General features: G+C 51.6%; 1 protein-coding gene across 3 annotated transcripts in view; it reads left to right on the top strand.

The window, feature by feature from the left end:
* FAM53B (family with sequence similarity 53 member B) overlaps nucleotides 1–21,624 on the top strand; it is a 49,305-nt gene that overhangs the window by 17,002 nt on the left and 10,679 nt on the right. For all 3 annotated transcript variants that reach the window (XR_011048096.1, XM_068399813.1, XM_068399814.1), the window contains 2 exons: nucleotides 3,483–3,534; nucleotides 12,754–13,478. Coding sequence is in view for 2 of the 3 variants with exons in the window: in XM_068399813.1 (XP_068255914.1) it covers nucleotides 3,483–3,534; nucleotides 12,754–13,478 (777 nt within the window). In the remaining variant the exon portion in view is untranslated. The remainder of the gene's footprint in view (nucleotides 1–3,482; nucleotides 3,535–12,753; nucleotides 13,479–21,624) is intronic.

Here is a 21,624-nt window from a genome sequence, read left to right as displayed (position 1 = left end):
CACCGATTTCTACTGAGCTGCATTAATATCCAAGGAGCAGGCGTTTAGTATATGATTGGAGTGCTGTGGCTTTTGCATATGTGAATTTCAGTCGGCATGCAATCACAGAATCACAGAATGGTTTGGGTTGGAAGGGACTTTAAAGATCATCTAGTTCGAACCCCCCAGCCACAGGCAGGGACACCTTCCACTAGACCAGGTTGCTCAAAGCCCCATCCAACCTGGCATTAAACACTGCCAGGGAGGGGGCAGCCACAGCTTCTCTGGGCAACCTGGGCCAGTGTCTCACCACCCTCACAGGAAAGAATTTCTTCCTAATAAACAGTAGAAAAACATATAATCAACGCTGTGAATAGCACAGGCAAGAAGTTGCTTCACCAGCAACGAACAGATGCTCATCATTAATAGAAAGATGAGTAAGTGAGCAGCAGGATTAAGAGGGAGATGGTGAACGGCAGTGCTGTGGTACAGCAGTCTTGCTGGCAGCCTGGAGAGGTGCAAATCCAACCACACTGAGTGAGCAGGCAACAAAAAAAAAACTAAATTAGGGGCAGCAAACAGCTTAAATGATGCTGCAAGGGGCGAGCGAGGCCGTGGGGCTGTGCATACCAACGGTAGTGGGAAATGGGGGGTAACACATCTGGGGTGAATGTCCGAGCGAGTGAGGGTGGGGAGCAGGGGCAGGAGGAGGTGCGGGAGGATGGAGAGCTGTGTGAGGCAGCCAACAGCAAGGCTGGTCGTGGATGTTTGCTCCTCTGCCCTCCAGGAGAGATGGTCGTAGTCCGAGAAGAAATTAGACCAAAAGGCTGTTCCTCACAGGGTGCTCTGAAAGCCTCAGATAAGGACGTGCAGGAACACGGCAGGAAGCGTCTGGCAGGGCTGGCCATAAATGGGCATTTTGAGCATAAAAGAAATATAAGTGCCTAAGTTTGCTGAGGATGACGAACTGTCCAGCCGGGCTTCCCGGGCAGAGAGCGCAGCGTGCCGGGGCGAAGGCAGGCTGCCCTGGCACTGTGTGGTGGAGGAGAAGGTGAGCAAGCCAGAGGCAGCGTTAAATCCTGCCTTAAAAGGGTGATATTTGGGAAGGAAGGATATTGATACATTAGAAAAACATCCTTGCTTTAGTGTTGGCTCCTGCTGGGAAGGCAGCATCTCTCGGGGCGGCGAGGGGGGAGCCTGAGCACCTGACAGTGGCTGTGCCCCAGGAGCTGTGCGGGGCAGGCAGAGGAGAGCTTGCTGCAGAGAGGCAGATGAGAAGTAGTTTCTTCTACTGCTACGGGAAGGGCTGGGCACCCGGGCTGTCCGGTGGCAGGCAGCAGAGGCACGGAGCTGTAATGCCAAACTTTGCCCTTGCACATTTGCCAAGTGCCTCCCGCAGCTCTGGGGCCGGGTCAGTGGTGCAACGATAGTCCTGGTTACACAGGTTGAATTGCTGGGTTGTCTGGGCTGATAAATTGGGGCAGTTGTTCACAAGAAGTCTGATCCACCAAAGAAAGCAAGAGTTTCTCCATTGACTTCATGGGAATGGCCAAAAAACAAAACCTAAAGGAAATATATGTCCGAGTAGTGGGAACAGTATCACCTACCAGCACCCGATGGGCTCGTTTGGTTCCATTCCCAATTCGCTGTTAAGATGAAACTCTTACAAAATGGTTATTATACTCAGCATGGGACGTATGTCACCTAAAGCTGTTCCTCTCCCTCACGAGTTTGCAGGCAGTAGCTGGTCTCTGGGGCTGGCACAACTGCTGCCTTCTCTGGGGCTCATCCCACTTCCATCGCTGCTCCACTTTGGCCACTCTTTGGAGACAGCTGCCTGTCCTTGCTGTCTCCTGATTAATTCTACCTGCCATTTCATAAGGTGGCGCTTGACAGATGGAGATATCCTTTCTTCACCTAGAAAAGTGGCACATGTGCTCCAAAGAAGGTGACCAACACTTATTGACCTTCTCCACATCTGCGCCCCATCATTGTTTTCTGCCTCCGCATCCCTCTATATTCAATATTTACAGTATTCTGTATATGAAGTGGGATCCTTTTATTGGATTGCTCTGTAGAGGCATGTGCCAGCATTTGGTACATCATTATTATCATCATCATTATGTGAGCAGGCAACGTGTAAACCATGAATCAGGAGAGAAGGTGCGAATGCGGTGGCCTAACGCCAGATACAACGCAGCTATGGCAGCACAGATGAACGGGGAGGTCATGCTGGTGCTTCCCTCAGATGATGTAAAGCCTGGGTCAGATGGGATGATGTTGCCAGGAAAGACACTTCAGAAGTACAATATGGATATTTTGGGGGATAATAAAAGAACAATTAGTATGCAAGTGTGTTTTTGCAGACATAACTGAAATGGCATGTAGCTGCACGTGACATATTGATTTTTTGTATATAAAACTGTCCATGCCCATTTTTAGAAGTCTGATGATGTATCTTATGCTGTCAAGAGGAAAATTCTTGGAAAAAAAAGAGTGTAAAAAGCAACCAGGATTATTTTGTACCCATATAGTGGCATTTTTCCCTATTTTTAGTGCAAATCAGCACAATTCGAATGTGAATTCCCCAGAAGTGCTGGGGTGAGGGTGCCTTGCCTTAGAAACACACTATGTGTTTAAAAACAAAACAAAACAAATCATAGAGTGGTTTGGGTTGGAAGGGACCCTAAAGACCATCTAGTTCCAACCCCCCTGCCATGGGCAGGGACACCTTCCACTAGACCAGGTTGCTCCCAGCCCCATCCAACCTGGCCTTGAACACTGCCAGGGAGGGGGCAGCCACAGCTTCTCTGGGCAACCTGGGCCAGGGTCTCACCACTCTCACAGTCAAGAATTTCTTCCTAATATCTAATCTCCCCTCTTTCAGTTTAAAACCATTCCCCCTCATCCTGTCACTACTTGCCCTTGTAAAAAGTCCCTCTCCCGCTTTCCTGTAGCCCCTTCAGGTACTGGAAGGTGCTAGAAGGTCTCCCTGGAGCCTTCTCTTCTCCAGGCTGAACAGCCCCAACTCTCTCAGCCTGTCTCCATAGGAGAGGTGCCAAACAGCCACTTTGTACCTAGATGGGAGGCCTTAATGGGCTTGGATGGGGTTCAGATACCACTGCTGCTCTTTCTTGCCCAATCCAGAATTACTGTTGAATTGCGGCTCCCACTTTAGTTTCTCCACTGTTTTGGGTCCCGGAGCTGGGGACCTGGGGACCTCGCTGCAGCTATTCCCATGGGTAAGGACTAGCTGCAGGACCCATGATCTGCAAGCTTGCGTGTAGACACCAATTCTCCACAGCGTTTAATTAAATTTGATTTCATTGAGGGCAGATGACTGGGTCTGTCTGCCAGTCCCTGCCAAAACGGGACCATTGTGGGTGCCCGAGCCTCTCCTCCCTGCTGGGCGATGTGCGGCTTTGCCGAGGCTGGAGGCAGGGTGGTTTCTGGTGCCCCGGTCGAGTCTGCGAGAAGTGAATAGTTTTTCTGGTTGTTTGCAGCACACTCCAAAGATGAGTCAAGGACCTACCCTCTTCTCTTGTGGCGTGATGGGTAAGTAACAGAAACTTCTGTCCGTATTTACTCCACCTCCACTCCCGCTTCCATATAGCGATGGGTGAGAAGATGTCCTGACTAGTGGGATCTCTCCAAAAAAATGCTCCCCTGCAGACCCTGGGGCGGGCATCCACCCACTTACCCCGCACAGCAGGGACGGAGGGACACCCACCCCACCACCCGCTAGTGGTGGCCATCATGCCCATGCTACCCACCTTCCCAGAGGTGGTGGTCCTGCCCTGTTGCCATAGCTGAGCGAGTTGCTTATTTCTTTTCCCCTCCCCTTTGATATATCTGCTTATTTTTAGAGTAACTCAGTTGAGATTATAAGCATTTTGGGTCTGAGATTGTGTTTAAGTACCCAGCCCATGACCATGGCTCTTGACTGCACGATGCAAGTAATAAATATCAGTATTATCACTAATAATGTTCTACCACTTGGCACAAAGTGTTTGAACAGGCCTCAAACAGAAAGGAAAACGTCTTCTTTTTGCCTTTGACAATAACCATGGTGTAGGATGTTTATTACTTTTTATGTCGGAGCTTGCTGTCAATTTTTATGCTGAACAGCCACCAAAATTGATGAGGGATTGGTGCCTTGGCCTGATAATGCTGGAGGATGTGCTATTATATTGTGCTCTTTGGGTTTTGTAGGGGGGAGCCAGTCACTAGGCGAAGTCTCAAAACCCAATTAAAATTGTAGGTCAAGTTCGAGCCAAGATACTTGCTATGACAGCCAGTACTTTACAGACAAAGGGGCTGCCCCTTTTCTTCTTGGACACGACTCTCATTAGCGTTAATGGGAGCCGAGCACATGCATTGACAGGAGATATTTCCCAAGCTCTCTGATAACTCCAGTCATTGAGGGGTGGGGGAAGATGGAAAGCATTTGTGTTTTTTCATATGAAAGTCACAAGCTTTGAAGTCAAGAAGGGGTAGAGACAGTCCGTTCCCTTTCTCCTGCCTGTCAGACATGAGTGAGGAACAAAGAAACCCAATCAGATGGTTTTGTCTGTGGCACTGGCAGGCTCTTGAGCAGATATGAAGAGTCTGCGCCTAATTGAAAAGCAGCTTGTCTTTGAGAGCTTTTACAAAGCCTTCTGTGTCTTCATAGCGCTGCGCTGGTCTTCCTTGGCTGCCAAATTATTCTCTTTGCAAGGGAACCAAATCTCACCTCCTTGACCACAGCTTGCCATGTAATGGTCTTCGTCGTGCCCAGTCAGGAGGAGCCAGTCTCTCCAGCATGCAAGGGCATTGGTTGGCTTGTGTTTAATTTTAGGCATCTTTCCTGAACGCTCTTCTTGATGTCTCCAAATGTGGACCATGATCACAGACCATTCCAGTGTCAAAACTTGCTTGACATTTTAAAGAAGTCCCATGGTTATAATGGCACCGAATGTGAAACTGGTCAAAGGGCCAAGTCCCTGTTGGTGGAAAGCACTGAGATAGATAAACACAGAGAAGTTTGGACTGGCAGCACAGCCAGTGGGAGGCAAAGAGTCGTAGTCCCATGTGTGACATTGAGGGAGATGGAGGGAAGTTGGCTGAATTTTCTTGGGTTTTTTTAGCCAGAAGAGGCTGAGGGTCTTAGCACAGGGTCTTCCCAGCTGCCTTTGGGAGCAAGGGCAGCTTTGGGCAGGAAGGCAGCCTGCAGCCAGTCCCGGTGGCCATGGGACAGCAGGGCAGAGGAAAGCCCAGCTGTGGCCAGGCTGCCAGGGAGACCATCCTCCAAACCCTGGAGCTTCCCACAGGCATTGGCTCGGGGAAGTTTATCTCCAGTAAGGAGAAGGAAGAAGTTGGGTCAAAGCCCCAAGGGGTACGTAATGCACCATGACCAAGAAACCCAGCTAGCCCAAGATGGCAAGGCTGGGGTCCTGCTTACCCGTGGCATAATGTGGGGAAAAAGAGTAAGCTGAAGCCCATGCATCTTAGATGTAGATACCTCGTAAGGCACTAAACACCACAAGAATCTGAAAATTGATTATAGACTGTAATATGAGTCAATATATGAGTGAACATTATTAAAGACTTGATATGTCGGACAATGCAATGTTAGATCCACTTCTCAAGGTGTCCTAAATAATCTTTTGGTTTTTAGATTTATAAGAAATACTGCTGCCAGTGTGATGATAATATTACTATTATTTTTTTATCTTGATATAGCCCTTTGCTGGGAGGAAGATTAAAGGTGAAAAGCCTAAAATTATAAGTTCAACAATTTCTTTTTGCCTTTCTCCTTGATGGGTCCTTGAAACACCTGGGAGTATGAGAATTGTCCTGCTGTTGGATAGGGGTTTTTTCTCCTTTTTTTTCCCTTTCCCTTTCCTTTCCCTGCTGTCTCCATCGCATGTCCCCAGTGCAAATATCAGTGACTGTGCTAGAGAAAGAAGATGGCGTATTAGAAAGTTGGGGCGTTACTTTTGGCTTCCTATAGTGAAATTTTTCTGTCTTTGGGTGGACAGCAGAGGAATATGTGCAATATTTTAACAAGGCATTGGTAGCATCGCCTCGCTTGTCCCTAGCAGGTGTAGAAGCAGCACTCAACGTCTGAATCAGTAGCACCGGAGGCTGCACTGGTCCAGCCTTCTAGGAGAACCTCAGCGGGCGCGTGCCGACAGCCACGGCCTCATGTTGTCTCTGTAAGCAAGAAATTATCTCTGAGGCAAGCTGCAGGCAGGGTTTTACTGAGGCGGTGACAAGGTGCTGTCAAGTGCCGTCGCCCTGGCTGCAGGATCAGAGTCCTGGCACGGCGGGCGTTGCGTGCACAGCCCTGCTTGTGAAAGGGAGGAGGAGGGTGGGTTTGAGCCCAGCGGGGACGGATCCTGCGTGCATCCTCTGTGAAATGCTCTTGTAAAAGTAACCGTCACTTGCTTTTTCCCTTGGAGAGCACTCCCAGAACTTGTCCTCACAGAGCGCTGTGGCAGAGCGGGGTGATGGATGAAGCTTGTCCGTCCAGAGGGACCTTGACAGGCTTGAGAGCTGGGCCTGTGCAAACCGCATGAAGTTCAACAAGGCCAAGTGCAAGGTCCTGCATGTGGGTTGGGGCAATCCCAAGCACAAATACAGGCTGGGCAGAGAATGGATTAAGAGCAGCCCTGAGAAGGACTGGGGGGGGTGATGGTTGATGAGAAGCTCAACACAAGTTGGCAGTGTGTGCTTGCAGCCCAGAAGGCCAACTGTATCCTGGGCTGCATCCCCAGCAGCGTGGCCAGCAGGTCCAGGGAGGGGATTCTGCCCCTTTACTCCGCTCTCGTGAGACCCCCCCCTGCCGTGCTGTGTTCAGCTCTGGGGAACATAAGAAGGACACGGAGCTGTTGGAGCGAGTCTAGAGGAGGCCACGAAGATGCTCAGAGGGCTGGAGCACCTCTGCTATGGAGACAGGCTGAGAGAGTTGGGGCTGTTCAGCCTGGAGAAGAGAAGGCTCCGGGGAGACCTTCTAGCAGCCTGCCAGTACCTGAAGGGGCTACAGGAAAGCTGGAGAGGGGCTTTTTACAAGGGCAAGTAGTGACAGGACAAGGGGGAACGGTTTTAAACTGAAAGGGGGAGTTTTAGATTAGATATTAGGGAGAAATTCTTTACTGTGAGGGTGGTGAGACACTGGCCCAGGTTGCCCAGAGAAGCTGTGGCTGCCCCCTCCCTGGCAGTGTTCAAGGCCAGGCTGGATGGGGCTTGGAGCAACCTGGTCTAGTGGAAGGTGTCCCTGCCTGTGGCAGGGGGTTGGAACTAGATGATCTTTAAGGTCCCTCCCAACCCAAACCGTTCTGTGATTCTATGATCCTTCGGCACGCTCGTCCGTCCTTCAGCACGCTCCTCCCCCCGTGCGGTTTGGCAATACCACCGGCCCGAGGGACGAGCGTGCCACGGTAGTTGCACCCTTGGGTCTCGCCGTTGCACGCCTCTTACCTGGCAGTGTCTTGTCACCCTGTGTGGGTGACGGAGGAAAACCAGGAAGCCAGAAGACAGGCCAGCTGGGGGGTGGTGCCCCTCGATCACATCCCGAAAGCGGGATTTGGGGGTTTTTGGGAGAGCCGTCAGTGTAGAACAGCATCTTGGTGCACGTTCAAGCAGAGTCAATCCGCAAAGGGTTGAGGGGAAGCCGTCGAGGTGCAGCTGGAGCGAGGAGAACTTGCCAGCGGATTGTGGTGAAAATCAGGGCACGTTTCACCGCCGAGGTGGAGAATTTCCCTCCCCCGTGCAGGCGGTTGGCACGAGGAGCCCGCAGCCCGCCGGGGTGTTTATTCTCCAGCGGTAGATTTGGGGGCTGTTGTTTCCATTTCCCGTTGAAGCACAGCTCCGCGCATCGTATTTTAATCGTATTTCTGCAATGGGAAGGCTCTATGGCACTGCCATCAGCTAATTATGACCATTAAAATTGTTCCACATTTAGAAATCATCTCTCAAGCATAAACAGGGGGCAGTGAAAAATGCAGGCTGCCTTTTCCCCCGTGCACAGAGACGGGGAGACTGAAATTTGACTTGAATGACATAGGAAAAAAACCCAGGAATTGGATGCACACCCGTGTGAGGAGAAATGTTTGGGTTAGGATCCAAACAGCATTTATCTGCCAAAAAGGAGAAGAAAAATTGATTGAAACCCGTAATTGCTTTACAAGTTGCCCTAATAAATTATGTATTAATGTAAATTATTGCACGGGAAAAGAACGTAGAGGAAACTTTGAGCAGAAGGATCATGCATTATTTATAAAAAGGAACTGTAAAAATATTATAGCAGCACATTTGTGTCGCTGTAATTAAAGTTGTGTCAGCGTTTGGTTTTACACCCTTCTCTCTGGTTACGAACATGGTCATTAAAATTTACTCCGTGTCACCAGAGGAGCACAGCAGTCGTTTAAAAAGCCTGCGAGCATCCCGAAGCTGTGAGGTGCCTGGTGTGTACGTGCAACCTGGAGCTCAGCATTTGGGAACCCGGCCACAATGCTCTGAGGATGGATCCTGTTCTCACAGGACTGTTCAAAGCTCTCGGTGATGTTTGGAGGACAACACCCCTCTCCTTGATTTATGGGATGTGACTTCAGCCTGCGAGTGCTCTGGACCGCTGGGCTCGTTTGGTGCGGTGAAGGTTGCACAGGAGGACAGATGGATGTTGTTAAGGGTTCATTTTCACTCTTAAAAGTGAATGGCTTGGTTTTCATAGAATCATAGAATGGTTAGAGTTGGAAGGGACCTTAAAGCCCATCTAGTTCCAACCCCCCTGCCACAGGCAGGGACACCTTCCTCCAGACCAGGTTGCTCAAAGCCCCATCCAACCTGGCCTTGAACACTGCCAGGGAGGGGGCAGCCACAGCTTCTCTGGGCAACCTGGGCCAGTGTCTCACCACCCTCACAGTAAAGAATTTCTTCCTAATATCTAATCTCAATCTCCCCTCTTTCAGTTTAAAACCGTTCCCCCTCGTCCTGTCACTACTTGCCCTTGTAAAAAGCCCCTCTCCCGCTTTCCTGTAGCCCTTCAGGTACTGGCAGGCTGTTATAAGGTCTCCCCGGAGCCTTCTCTTCTCCAGGCTGAACAGCCCCAACTCTCTCAGCCTGTCTCCATAGCAGAGGTGCTCCAGCCCTCTGATCATCTCCGTGGCCTCCTCTGGACTCACTCCAACAGCTCCATGTCCTTCTTATGTTGGGGGCCACAGAGCTGGACGCAGCACTGCAGGGGGGGTCTCATGAGAGCGGAGCAGAGGGGCAGAATCCCCTCCCTGGACCTGCTGGCCACGCTGCTGGGGATGCAGCCCAGGATACGGTTGGCCTTCTGGGCTGCAAGCACACACTGCTGGCTCATGGTGAGCTTCTCGTCAACCATCACCCCCAAGTCCTTCTCCTCAGGGCTGCTCTCAATCCATTCTCCACCCAGCCTGTATTTTTGCCTGAAAGGAAATTTAGGCATAGACAGCCGATAGTGTTTGAGCATGCTGTCGGTGACGCCAGGGCGGGCTGGGCTGTGCTCGCGTGCAGGCGGCTTTTGGCTTGTCCCTGAAAATAGAAGGGGGAAAATAAACCAGGTGAGGATGGCCTGGCAGCCAGAGCCTAGGGCTTGCCGGGGCTTGTTGCCACTTGCCCAGCCCAGCATCTCCCTCCCGGAGCATCCCTGGCAGGGCTGCTCCCCCCACCCCGGGGTCAACGGCCATCAAAGTGTCCTGGAGGCCAGGCAGGGCAGTGGGATGGCGTGCAGGCTGGGGGTGATGGGGGATCCGGGGCTCAGAGCACCCTTTGCAGGGCTCAATCAGAGCTAACGATGGCAGCCTTGCTTTGGAAAGCAGAACCGGTTTGGGTTTGGGCCCCCCTGGGGCTGGGCAGCCTGGGAGCTTGCAGCTGGAACCTGCATTTCTTGCTGCTTCCCGCGTAGGTTGCAGGAGGGCTCAGGGTCCTGCTGCCGCGGCCAGAGAGAGCAGGATGAGGAATTCAGTCCTCCCCAGGCTGACGATAACAACTGGGAGCTGGGAAGGTATTTCACAAGCAAAGAGATGCCAGAAAACTCACTTTGTGTTGCTTCACCCTGGAAATGCAGATTTGCAGATCAAAACATGACGAAAGAAATTCATTGGACGTGCTCATGAGGTGACTTGAAGTGTTTAGTTTTGCAGTTTCACGTTAAAATCCCAAAGTAAGATGCAGTTTCATCCAAGGACACTTAACAGCCAAGAAGGAGCTGTTTAACCAGGGGAGGAGCTCCTCGTGCCACACTTACATCATACTCCAGTTGTAAATGTTCTCCTGTCATTTAGGATGAGAGGAAACGGCCTCGAGCTGCACCAGGGGAGGTTTAGGTTGGATATCAGGAACAATTTCTTCACCGAAAGGGTTGTCAAGCGTTGGAACAGGCTGCCCAGGGCAGTGGTGGAGTCACCATCCCTGGAGGGATTTAAAAGCCGTGTAGATGTGGTGCTGAGGGACGTGGTTTAGTGGTGGGCTTGGCAGTGCTGGGTTAATGGTTGGACTCAATGATCTTAAAGGTCGTTTCCAACAAAAGCTGTTTGTGCCAAAGCAGGGGTGAAAGAGGAAGGTGTCCCATATCCTCCTCACCAAGGCCAGCGTGACGTCTCCGACTGGAGGATTGTGGCAGCTTGCCATGAAAAATCAGCTTCTATTTCTGTCTCTTTTGTCCGCTGACCTGACCCGAGAAACCTCTCTGCTGGCAGCATGCTAAGGAGGGGAAAATAATTAAGATCTAAGCGTAGATGTAATTGTTTAGCGCAGATTTCTCACTTTGCATCGTGTTTAGTAAAATGAGGACAGCGACAGTTAAAATGTTGTGTGGTTATTGAGGGCAGGCCGGGCTGTTTGCAGCCGGAGCTGGTACGGCAGCAGCTGAACGCAGGGAGAAATGGGAGAACTGGGCAGGAGTGGTGTAAGCGGCCCCAAATCTGACCTCCCGACTTGAGACTGAGCCCTGGTTGGAAGCGTTCTGCGCCCTCACATCTTCCCTACCAGGCTGGTACCTATGGCTGTGGGCTGGGTACGGCTTTTAATTCATCCTGAGTGGAAGAACCCCCAAACCCCTAAAAAATATCACGATTTAGATACAGAATCACAGAATCGATCAGGTTGGAAGAGACCTCTGGGATCATCGAGTCCAACCATTGCCCTGACACCACCATGGCAACTAGACCATGGCACTAAGTGCCATGTCCAGTCTTTCCTTAAACCCCTCCAGAGATGGTGACTCCACCACCTCCCTGGGCAGCCCCTTCCACTGGCTAATGACCCTTTCTGAGAAGAAATTCTTCCTAATGTCCAACTTGAACCTCCCGTGGCGAAGCTTGAGGCTGTGTCCTCTTGTCCTATCGCTAGTTGCCCAGGAGAAGAGGCCGACTCCCACTCCACTACAACCTCCCTTCAGGTAGTTGTAGACTGCACTAAGGTCACCTCTGAGCCTCCTCTTCTCCAGGCTAAACAACCCCAGCTCCCTCAGCCGTTCCTTGTAGGTCAGATAACCATCTGATAAACCCATCAGATAAACCCATCTGATACAAGGAATACCTTTATGCCAGCCCCGAAACTGTGCAACAAGTCACCACCATCTTTTGCTATGCTGCATTGGGAGACTGTTAATGCAAGCTAAGTTTGCAGGAGGAACCAATTCCCGTGTAAACAAGCTGAATGAGAGGGAGAAAATGTTAAAAACATGTATTTTTTAAAACAAAAAGGGAACCTGTTAAGTGATTTGTCCCTTTAAATAAATGCTTCAGCATTATGTTTGTTACAGAAATGCGAACAATTGGCTGTGGTAGGTACCACTGGGACATTCAAGGTGACCCCAAAGAGATGCCAAGCCCAGAGAGAAGAGGAGGAGTGTGTGGATGCCCAGTTTCCATAGCACCTTCCCACTCTGTGCAGATAGCCTGGGCCAGAGCACCCAGGTGGCCCCAGATTTGGGGGGTGGAGGGGAGATGGGCGGTGAGCCTTCCAACAGGGACCTCAGAACAGCATCTTGCACAGAACTGCTGGAGGTTTATCATGCATCTGTCCCACCATCAGATGTCTTAGAGCTTATTACGTGCACAGTATCTTTGGGCCAGTTTGGGAGATGCTCAGAGCTTTAGTGGGGACACGGTTTTATTGGCTTCATTGGAGCAATAATGTTTCAGCATTTGGGCCAGCTGAGAGCAGGACAGCCCGATAGGTGTCAGGATGGCTTTTGGTGTCCCGTAGGCTCTGGTGACCTTGTTGGTATTTCCGTGCTACGACAGGCAGCTCGATGCCCAGGGTCCGTTTTCTGTTAGGACCACCCCGCTGCTCTCTGTGACCTCCTCTCTGGTGCTTCGTCCATCTCACCCCAGCAGTGCTACACCTTTGTGCTCTTCACCTCCAGTTTCTGTGAACCTCTTGAGCAGTTGTGGAGTGTGGAGCCCAGGACAAACGGCACGTATCTGAGACACGAGAGATAAGGCAATGGCCGTGTCATTTTACAATGCTGAATTCCCCTTAGCTGGTGCAATCTGGATGTTCAAAGGCAGGTTTTTATCTTCTTCTAGGAGTTTTGCTCCTGCTGTGATTATCATTTTGTCTCTCTCTCCATCTATGGCTGCAGCAACCATTCTGCTGGCAGTTCGGAAAACCATATTCCAAGAGTTAATTAATTTGCACTGGAAAACATCCCATATGCTACTCTTTTTTGTTTAGGGATGTAGAAAGCGAATCACAGAATTAATTAACGCTAATGCCCGTGCGTGTGTCGTTTGGTTTTTTCTCTCCTTTCTGAACCAGAAAATGACAGATGGAGAGATCTCAGCAGGAAATGTCCACTTCAGCTCGAGCAGCCGGGCGCCAGCATCTGGGACTGCTTGTCGGACAAGGGTGAGGAGGGCTCGCGCTGGCCGAGGGAGCCGGCCACCACCTGCTCCGTCACCAACCTCATCAAAGACCTCAGCCTCAGCGACCCCCACGGCAACCCCTCGGCCCCCCCCAGCAAGCGCCAGTGCCGCTCGCTCTCCTTTTCGGATGAGATGTCAAGCTGCGGGACCTCGTGGAGACCCTTAGGCTCGAAGGTTTGGACCCCGGTCGAGAAACGGCGGTGTTACAGTGGGGGGAGCGTGCAACGCTACTCCAACGGCTTCGCCACCATGCAGAGGAGCTCGAGCTTCAGCCTGCCGTCACGCTCCAACCCGCTCTCCTGCGAGCATCCCGCCCTCGGCAGCCGGCTGGGCTGCCAGCCGAGGAGATCGGCCGCCGGCGGGCACGGAGGAGACCGGGTGGACATGCAGAGGTCCCTCTCCTGCTCTCACGACCACTTCTCCACCTCGGAGTACTGCCCGCCCTCGGCAAGCAGCACGCCCGCCTCCACGCCGGAGCTGGGGCGCCGGGCCGGAGGGCTGTCCCGAAGCCGCTCGCAGCCCTGCGTCCTCAACGACAAAAAGGTCGGGGTCAAACGACGGAGACCGGAGGAGGTTCAGGAGCAACGGCCCTCGCTGGACCTCGCCAAGATGACCCAGGTAAGGGGCGGTGGGGCCCTGCAGCCGGGGCTCAGCGGCGAGGTGATGCTGTTCTGTGCTGTGTTAAAAAGCCCTCGGCATCCTCCCGAGGTGGGTCTGTGGCAAGTGGAGTAGCGCGGGTGCGACGGGGAAGCGCGTCCTTCTGTCTGAGCAGAAAACCCTTCCCCTCCAGATGGATTTCTTTAATAAATTCCCGCATTTCTGTTCTGCGCTGGGTTTTGCACGCTGAGCCCACCACGGTGGTGTTTCCCCCTGGAATACGTTTCCCAGGCAACTAGAGATAGGACAAGAGGACACAGCCTCAGGCTTCGCCAGGGGAGGTTCAGGTTGGACATTAGGAAGCATTTCTTCTCAGAAAGGGTCATTAGCCATTGGAAGGGGCTGCCCAGGGAGGTGGTGGAGTCACCATCGCTGGAGGTGTTTAAGAAAAGCCTGAACATGGCACTTAGTGCCATGGTCTAGTTGCCATGGTGGTGTCAGGGCAATGGTTGGACTCGATGATCCCAGAGGTCTCTTCCAACTTGATTGATTCTGTGATTCTGTGAAACCCCACATTTTTGAGCTGAGAGGAGCCCCCAGCCTGCCGTGAGGAGGTGAAGGCAGCACCCCGAGGCACCTAGCCCCCAAATTCATACCGCCACAGGCTTTACTTGCTCTTGGCCTCTGTAATTTTCCACTCTGGAGATGTTATCACATTTCATTTTCAGTTGCAAGCGCAGAGCACAACCTCCCTCTTCAATCTGCCACACAAAGCGAGATAACAGATGTGAGGTGCGAACCGGGGAGGATTTTGCCCCCTAGTCCTCTCCCTGCAAGACCAAGTGGCTGGACTTTAGCGAGAACCAAAGCAAGAGGCTGCACCGAAGGACGGTGCGAGCAGCGTTTCCATTTCGCGCTCATAAAAGTTCTTTTCCTGCAGTTTTGCGATGCGACGTTTCCCACATCAATAATTTATAGGTGTAAAGTCAACGACACCACCAGCTCTGTGTGGGATGGAGATGGGGGCGGATCTGAAGATCCCAGGGCTCCCGCTGTGGGAGCAGGAGGTCACCCTGACCACGTCCTGGGGGTCGGGGCTGTCACCTTCTGCTGGCCAAAAACCCTGAGGTTTCGGTTTGATGTGGTTGTCTTCTGGGCTTTCTGCTGTGTTTCATGACCATGTCAGGAGCATCTGCCCTGATTTTCCTGATGCCCTTTGTACAGCCGTGGCCAGCAAGGGGTGTGAAGGAGTGCAGTGGTGTCGGAGGAAGAAATTAGTTTTTCCTCCTCCAGAGGAGCTTAGAGGGTAAAAAGGGTGAGGGAATCACGTTTGGGGGATTGCTGGGGAAAAACGCAAGGCATTGCTCTTGTCTTTCGATAAACCACGCCAGCAACGTTTAATATGCTAAGCTTATTTTATTAGCTAATGAGCTGGACAGGCAGTAAAACCAACTGACACATGTTATTACATTTTACTGTCTGCAAGTTGGAATAGCACAATTTTCCCCTCCTGATTCTCTCTGTACAAGCAGCTGCTGGTTGCTTCACCTCCATGGGCAGTGTGGGATGTCCCCCAAGCCCGTGCAGCAGTTTCCCGGCAAACCAAAGCCTGCAAAAGACCCAAATTGCCTCAAAACCGGTGGTGGGGAGGGTGAGGCTGCCCCTTCACCCCACAAACTGCTGCCACGGGGAGGGGACAAAGGTGACTGTCCCCAAATCGGCGCCAGACCCGTGGGGAGCAATGGCAGGCTCCGAGGCTTTGATCTCTCATTAATAGAATTAATGAGTTTATCTTTGGAAATGCCAATGAAGCCTTTTTTTCCCTTTTTTCCCAAAGGCTCCTTGAGATTTTCTGCTCTTTAACTGCCAACCTTTGCAAACCTATTGCAGTCTACAACTACCTGAAGGGAGGTTGTAGTGAAGTGGGAGTCGGCCTCTTCTCCTGGGCAACCAGCGATAGGACAAGAGGACACAGCCTCAAGCTTCGCCAGAGGAGGTTCAGGTTGGATATTAGGAAGCATTTCTTCTCAGCAAGGGACATTAGACATTGGAAGGGGCTGCCCAGGGAGGTGGTGGAGTCACCATCTCTGAATGTGTTTAAGAAAAGCCTGGACATGGCACTTAGTGCCATGGTCTATTTGACAGGGTGGTGTCAGGGCAATGGTTGGACTCGATGGTCCCAGAGGTCTCTTCCAACCTGACTGATTCTGTGAATCTGTGAAACAAAGGGCACAGAGGTGGAGCAGCAGGTAGGGCAGACCCCCACATGGACCCCACCTCTGGGGATGCCACCCCAGCACAGCATTGATGGATGGGGCGTCACGTCCAGCTGATTTTGCTGCCAGTACTCTGCTCTGCAGACCTTGGGGGATAAAAGGCTTGCGCTGGGGCCAGGAAAGCCATGGAGCATTCCCGGTTTCCAAGGAACTCAGCTGGGTTGGGGTGCCCGCGGCAGCGGGTGGATCCCCGAGGCAGGGATGTTCTGCTGGAGCCGAGTGGGAAGAAGGCAAAGCCCGGAGCCGCGCGAGGGCCAGGGTTTTCGTAGCTCTTCAGTTATGAAAAGCAGCCGCCCTGCCCTGGCAGGCTGCTCTCGGCGTGGGAGGACTGGCACAGAGGGCTGAGCAGGATTAGGCAAGTTACGGTGAGCATTCTTGCCTTTGGTGGGGCGTGGGGCACGGTCAGAGCCCCCCCTGGGACGGGAATGCCGTGAAAACCAACTAATTCCTCATGGGCAGTAGGAGACGGGGGACAAGCGTGCTCGAGAAAACCCCGCAGGTTTGAGTATTCCCCCAGGCCTCTTGTAATGCCTCTCTAGGAATGAGACTGGAAAGTGAGGCGAGTTCAGATGAAGAGCTGAAATAACAGCGAGGATGTGCTTTATACGGGTAGAAAGGGCTTGTGTGCGATGGCCTGTGTGATTCAAAGCCAAAGTGTCCAGACTGAGCTGTCCAGTAGCCCTCAACGCATTCACTTTACACATGGGGAAACTGAGGCACGGGGCATGCGATGGGTGCTAATGGCAGAGCTGGGGACTGAGCTCGGGGTGCTGGGTGCCGGATCAGCATCTGGCTCTGGTAGCGGATCGGTTAATTTTTTGCTTGTGCTGGTAACCACATGTGTTTATAGGCCTGAAACCTGGTACCATAATGAAAATAAAAATAATTTGACCTGAAAGAAATGTTTTCTTCATACCAGGAGGGATATTTAGGCCAGGCAGGAGGGGAGGGAGCTGCTCCTGGAAGCAATTACATGGCCACATAACTCGGCTAATTAAGAAAAGAGACCTAAATGTTAAAGTTCTTCTGGGACAGAAACTACTTGGGAAAACATTGTCTTTAGTTCCTCAGAATCCTGGTTTTGTCTCCTCTCTGTAGCTCAGGGAGGGGAAGGGAGCCCGTATCAGTCCCCTTCTTTACTCACGCGGCACCAAAGCAGAGAGGCTTCAGCTTTGGGCACAAACCAAACCGTGGACACGGGTGTCGTTGAAATAGCAACAAATTTCAGGAGCCACAGCACCGCAAAAGCCCTTCTGCCCCTTTTAAACACACGCCGACGCTCCGCTCGGTGCCTCTTCGCCTGCGAACCGAGTCAAAACCCGGTGGGTCAGACTCAAGCGAGTGGGTGATGATATTGTGTCATTTAATTATGAGATGCGAAGAGGCCAGATTCTGTTCTTCACCCCAACCAAGGAGGGTTTGGGTGCGGGGGGAGCTGCCTGGCATCTCCAGCCACCCTTGTGCCCCTTAAACCGAGGGCATCTACCATCCTCTTATTTCATAGAATCATAGAATAGAATCATAGGATGGTTTGGGTTGGAAGGGACCTTAAAGACCATCTAGTTCCAACCCCCCTGCCACAAGCAGGGACACTTTCCACCAGACCAGGTTGCTCCAAGCTCCATCCAACCTGGCCTTGAACACTGCCAGGGAGAGGGCAGCCACAGCTTCTCTGGGCAACCTGGGCCAGTGTCTCACCACCCTCACAGTAAAGAATTTCTTCCTAATATCTCATCTAAATCTCCCCTCTTTCAGTTTAAAACTGTTCCCCCTCATCCTGTCACTACTTGCCCTTGTAAAAAGCCCCTCTCCTGCTTTCCTGTAGCCCCTTCAGGCACTGGAAGGCTGCTAGAAGGTCTCCCCAGAGCCTTCTCTTCTCCAGGCTGAACAGCCCCAACTGCAGCTTGATGTCATCGGCAAACTTGCTGAGGGCGCATTCAATCCCACTGTCCATGTCACCGACAAAGATGTTAAACAGGACTGGTCCCAGTACCGACCCCTGAGGAACGCCACTCGTCACTGGTGTCCACTTGGACATCGAGCAGTTGACCGTAACTCTTTGAGTGCGACCATCCAGCCAATTCTTTATCCACCAAGTGGTCCATCCATTAGGTCCATGTCTCTCCAATTTAGAGACAAGGATTTCGGTGCAGGGCTTGGGCTTGCTTTCCGTCAGCTTTTTTTTCCCCCTTCCCACGTGAAGCACAAGCCCAAGGCGGACAACATCCAACCGCCGAAATCCCGGCAGTCGTATCGACAGCGTGTTAATTAATCTCGTGGCAGCGCGCTCTGGGTCCCGCAGCTCTGGGGACCGCGTCCGTACCAGTGGGGTGTGATCAGAAATGGTCGGGATCACATTTTTCCATGAATTTGGAGGTTTCTCAAAGAGCTGGTTTTCTTTTTTCCAATGTGGGTGTGCCTAAAATACATGGGAGATGAGCAATGTTGCAACAAATACATTTGTTCAACGCCAGCCATGTTCTCTGCAGCACTAACCCCAAGCAGGGGTAGCCCTGGCTGGAAATGGAGGATGGTCTTGTGTTTGGAAACACAACTTGCTGTGGAAAGAAAAGGCACAAACGTCTTTGTGGTGTGTAAGCCACAGCACTGCTGGCAGTAGTTGTCAGACGTGATGAGAGATATGGGCTCCTGCCAGTTCATAGAATCATAGAATGGTTTGAGTTGGAAGGGACCTTAAAGACCATCTAGCTCCAACCCCCTGCCATGGGTAGGGACACCTTCCACCAGACCAGGTTGCTCCAAGCACCATCCAACCTGGCCTTGAACACTGCCAGGGAGGGGGCAGCCACAGCTTCTCTGGGCAACCTGTGCCAGGGTCTCACCACCCTCAGTTGTAGGTGCCCTGCTGCGATCTGTGCACTGGTAATAAATGAAGACTTGGGGGTGGCACCTGTGCCCCGTTTCTGGTGACTCCAGAAGGTTTTGACTTCTCAGTGAGCCTTCAAAGCTACGTCTCTCATAACAAATACTGTACTCCTGATGTCTTCTCCGCCTGAGTTTTCTCTAAGATCCATTTACTCTCCTGCAAGGGTTGTACCCATGAACCCTGAGGAGTCCCAGACAGCTGGCAAACTACTTCTCCTCCCTGTGAAACTCCTTATTAAATAGTATGGCATATAATCCATGAGACAGAGGGTAGTTGCTGTAGAACAAATAAGGCAATTAAAACACAATATGCCCTTGCATCTCCCTGGGGTTATGGAGAACTTCCCATGGTTATGAATCCACCATAAATAGCTATCTGCCCTGTGGTGGGCTGTGGAGGATGGATGGGAAGGTACTGGTAGCACTGGGCACCAGCTTATAAGGTGGTGAGGGTGAAGCACTGGGTGTGCTTGATAGGGAAGAGTTATAGAGAGACTTTGTGCCTGAAAGACGCCTGTTACGGTAAGGGTGCTGAGATGTTGGAGCCGGGTACAACGGGACTATTCACGCTGTAGACAGACAGCGCCATTCACGGGGTGACTTCAGTGTCCCCCGAGAAGCACGTGCCTTCGCAGGATGGAATCACAAGAACTAGGAATCACAAGAACATCCTCCTGAAACATGGATGGGTGGGTTCTTGTGTATTTCAGGATTAAAATCAACTTCAGCCTGGGCTAGAGATCCAGAGGAGAGGGGTGTGTAATGGGGCTCTCCTGATGGCTGGTAGCCAGGCTGTCCCCTGCCTTGTTTTCCCTTCCAAACTAAGGAATAACGGCAGTTTCCATGAGGATCCAGGCATGAAGGAGCTCATACACTCCCACAGCTGAAGTAAACAGCCCACGGGCTTGGAAATGTTTCAGGCTGGTCTTGACGCTGAGTGGGGAGAAGGTTCAAACTGCGGGATGGGAGAAGTGACCTCTCCTCTCCGACCACCCAGCTCTTTCCTCAAGGGGTAAAATTCTCTACATTTTCACGTAAGAAGATTTTCTGTTTAAATTTAGGCAGCTTTCAGGCTTGCTGGCAAGGGCAGGAGGGGCGGCAGTGGTCTCAGTTGGCATCAGCACCCACTTGAGCTGGTGGCAAATATGGCCAAGAGGTAGTGACAGGCGAAAAACTGGAGGTTTTAAATTCCAGACGTATCCCAGGAAATAGTTTGCTATTGATGTAACTTCTGAGACAGATTCCAGCTTCCAAGCCCCAGTGTTTTTTAAATAAACACGAATGAGAGCCTGCGAAGGTCAATTTGTGGCTTGGTGGGAAAAAACCTTCGGTTCAGGATCAAAAGCAAATGACTCGGTTTGGAGGGCGCAGAGGACCTCGGAGGCCAGCTGGTTTTAACTTTGGTCACGCTATGACACATGCCGCCATCGTTATTCATTGCCACGGTGTTTTTTTTTTTATTTAAAAACACAAGTAGTTGAAAAAAATTCAAGTCAATATTGGAAATAAGGTTTATAATGATGTTTACTCCTGGCATGAGCTGTTAATGGGTTTTTTTTCCCCCTCCCTGTTCCTCTGACAAACAAGTCTCCATGTTCATTGAAGTGTAGCAAACCTCATCTTGGCTGCTGTCCCCAAGGCGGGGTAGAGCAAGTGGCACTCACAGAATCACAGAATCACAGGATCAGTCAGGTTGGAAGAGACCTCTGGGATCATCGAGTCCAACCATTGCCCTGACACCACCATGTCAACTAGACCATGGCACTAAGTGCCATGTCCAGTCTTTTCTTAAACACCTCCAGAGATGGTGACTCCACCACCTCCCTGGGCAGCCCATTCCAATGTCTAATGACCCTTGCTGAGAAGAAATTCTTCCTAATGTCCAACCTGAACCTCCCGTGGCGAAGCCTGAGGCTCGTTGAGTTGCCTACTGGTGCAAGCCCATGTCACTGACGTCCTCCTGCCTGCCACACCGGGGAGGATGCTCGTACGCTGCGAGGAACTTCACCCCTGAGATATTTCTGTTTCTTTCAGAGATATTTTGCAGCAGTTTTTCCCTATGCTGTGCTAAAAATAAAAGCTTTTGTTGGGCATCGTAGGTTGGCCTGGTCTAGGAGTTTTATCAGGTCCAAGTGCATCTACTTTTAATGTATAGAGGGCAATATGTTAAGAGGAATGGTTTCTTTTGAAGTTATGGCATTGGACGGGACCTCGTATGCGTCAGCTCCGTTCCTGCCTCCTCTGCAAATGTCCTTCAAGCAGAACTTCCCTGCCTCGATTTCCCAAATGGGGAAATGAAGGCAATGCATTTTTCACCTACCCTTGTCCATAAGCTCCTGAGGCCGTGCCTGCTCGGGTGGGACGTAATTTGGGTGCTCCCCACAGCAATAAAACCCTGCTCTTAGGTACCATGTCATGTCGCTGCCAGAAGTAGCAAGCAAAAAAGATCCGTCTCCCTATGAAAGGGTGATTTGTTGGTGCAGCTCTGGAGTGACCATTTCAGGCAAGGTACTTCGGTGTAGTCAGAGGACGCTTGTAGGAGGTGATTTATTGTAGCAGGCTCTATTTTAGTTACCCGACGGAGCTTTCAGCAGCAGGAATGTGTAACGCAATGACATCCATTGTTTTGATTTTACAGTCGAAACGGTCCCATCTGCCTCCGTTATAAATTTGTGACTCACCAAACACAATGAGCTGAAAATAAATTCAGACGTGGAAGCAGAAACGAGCCGTGCCCGAGGACGTGGGCATTTCTGCCACGAAATGGACCAGGACTTGTGTGCGTGGTCGGGCTCCTGCGGCAGCATCCCTTGCCTGTGCAAGGAGGGTCCGAGTGCCAAAGGGCTTTGTGGTACCCAGGGACCGTGCCCTGCCACCCCTGAACCCGGCTCCATCGCCTGAACCCATCTCCATCCCCTGAACCCATCTCCATTCCCTGCTCCCAGCTCCATCCCCTGAACCCATCTCCATCCCCTGAACCCAGCTCCATCCCCTGCTCCCGGCTC

The sequence above is a fragment of the Nyctibius grandis genome, chromosome 4 (assembly GCF_013368605.1).
Source record: "Nyctibius grandis isolate bNycGra1 chromosome 4, bNycGra1.pri, whole genome shotgun sequence".
In the NCBI taxonomy this organism is placed as follows: domain Eukaryota; kingdom Metazoa; phylum Chordata; class Aves; order Nyctibiiformes; family Nyctibiidae; genus Nyctibius; species Nyctibius grandis.
This window is presented reverse-complemented; position numbering and strand designations above follow the sequence as displayed.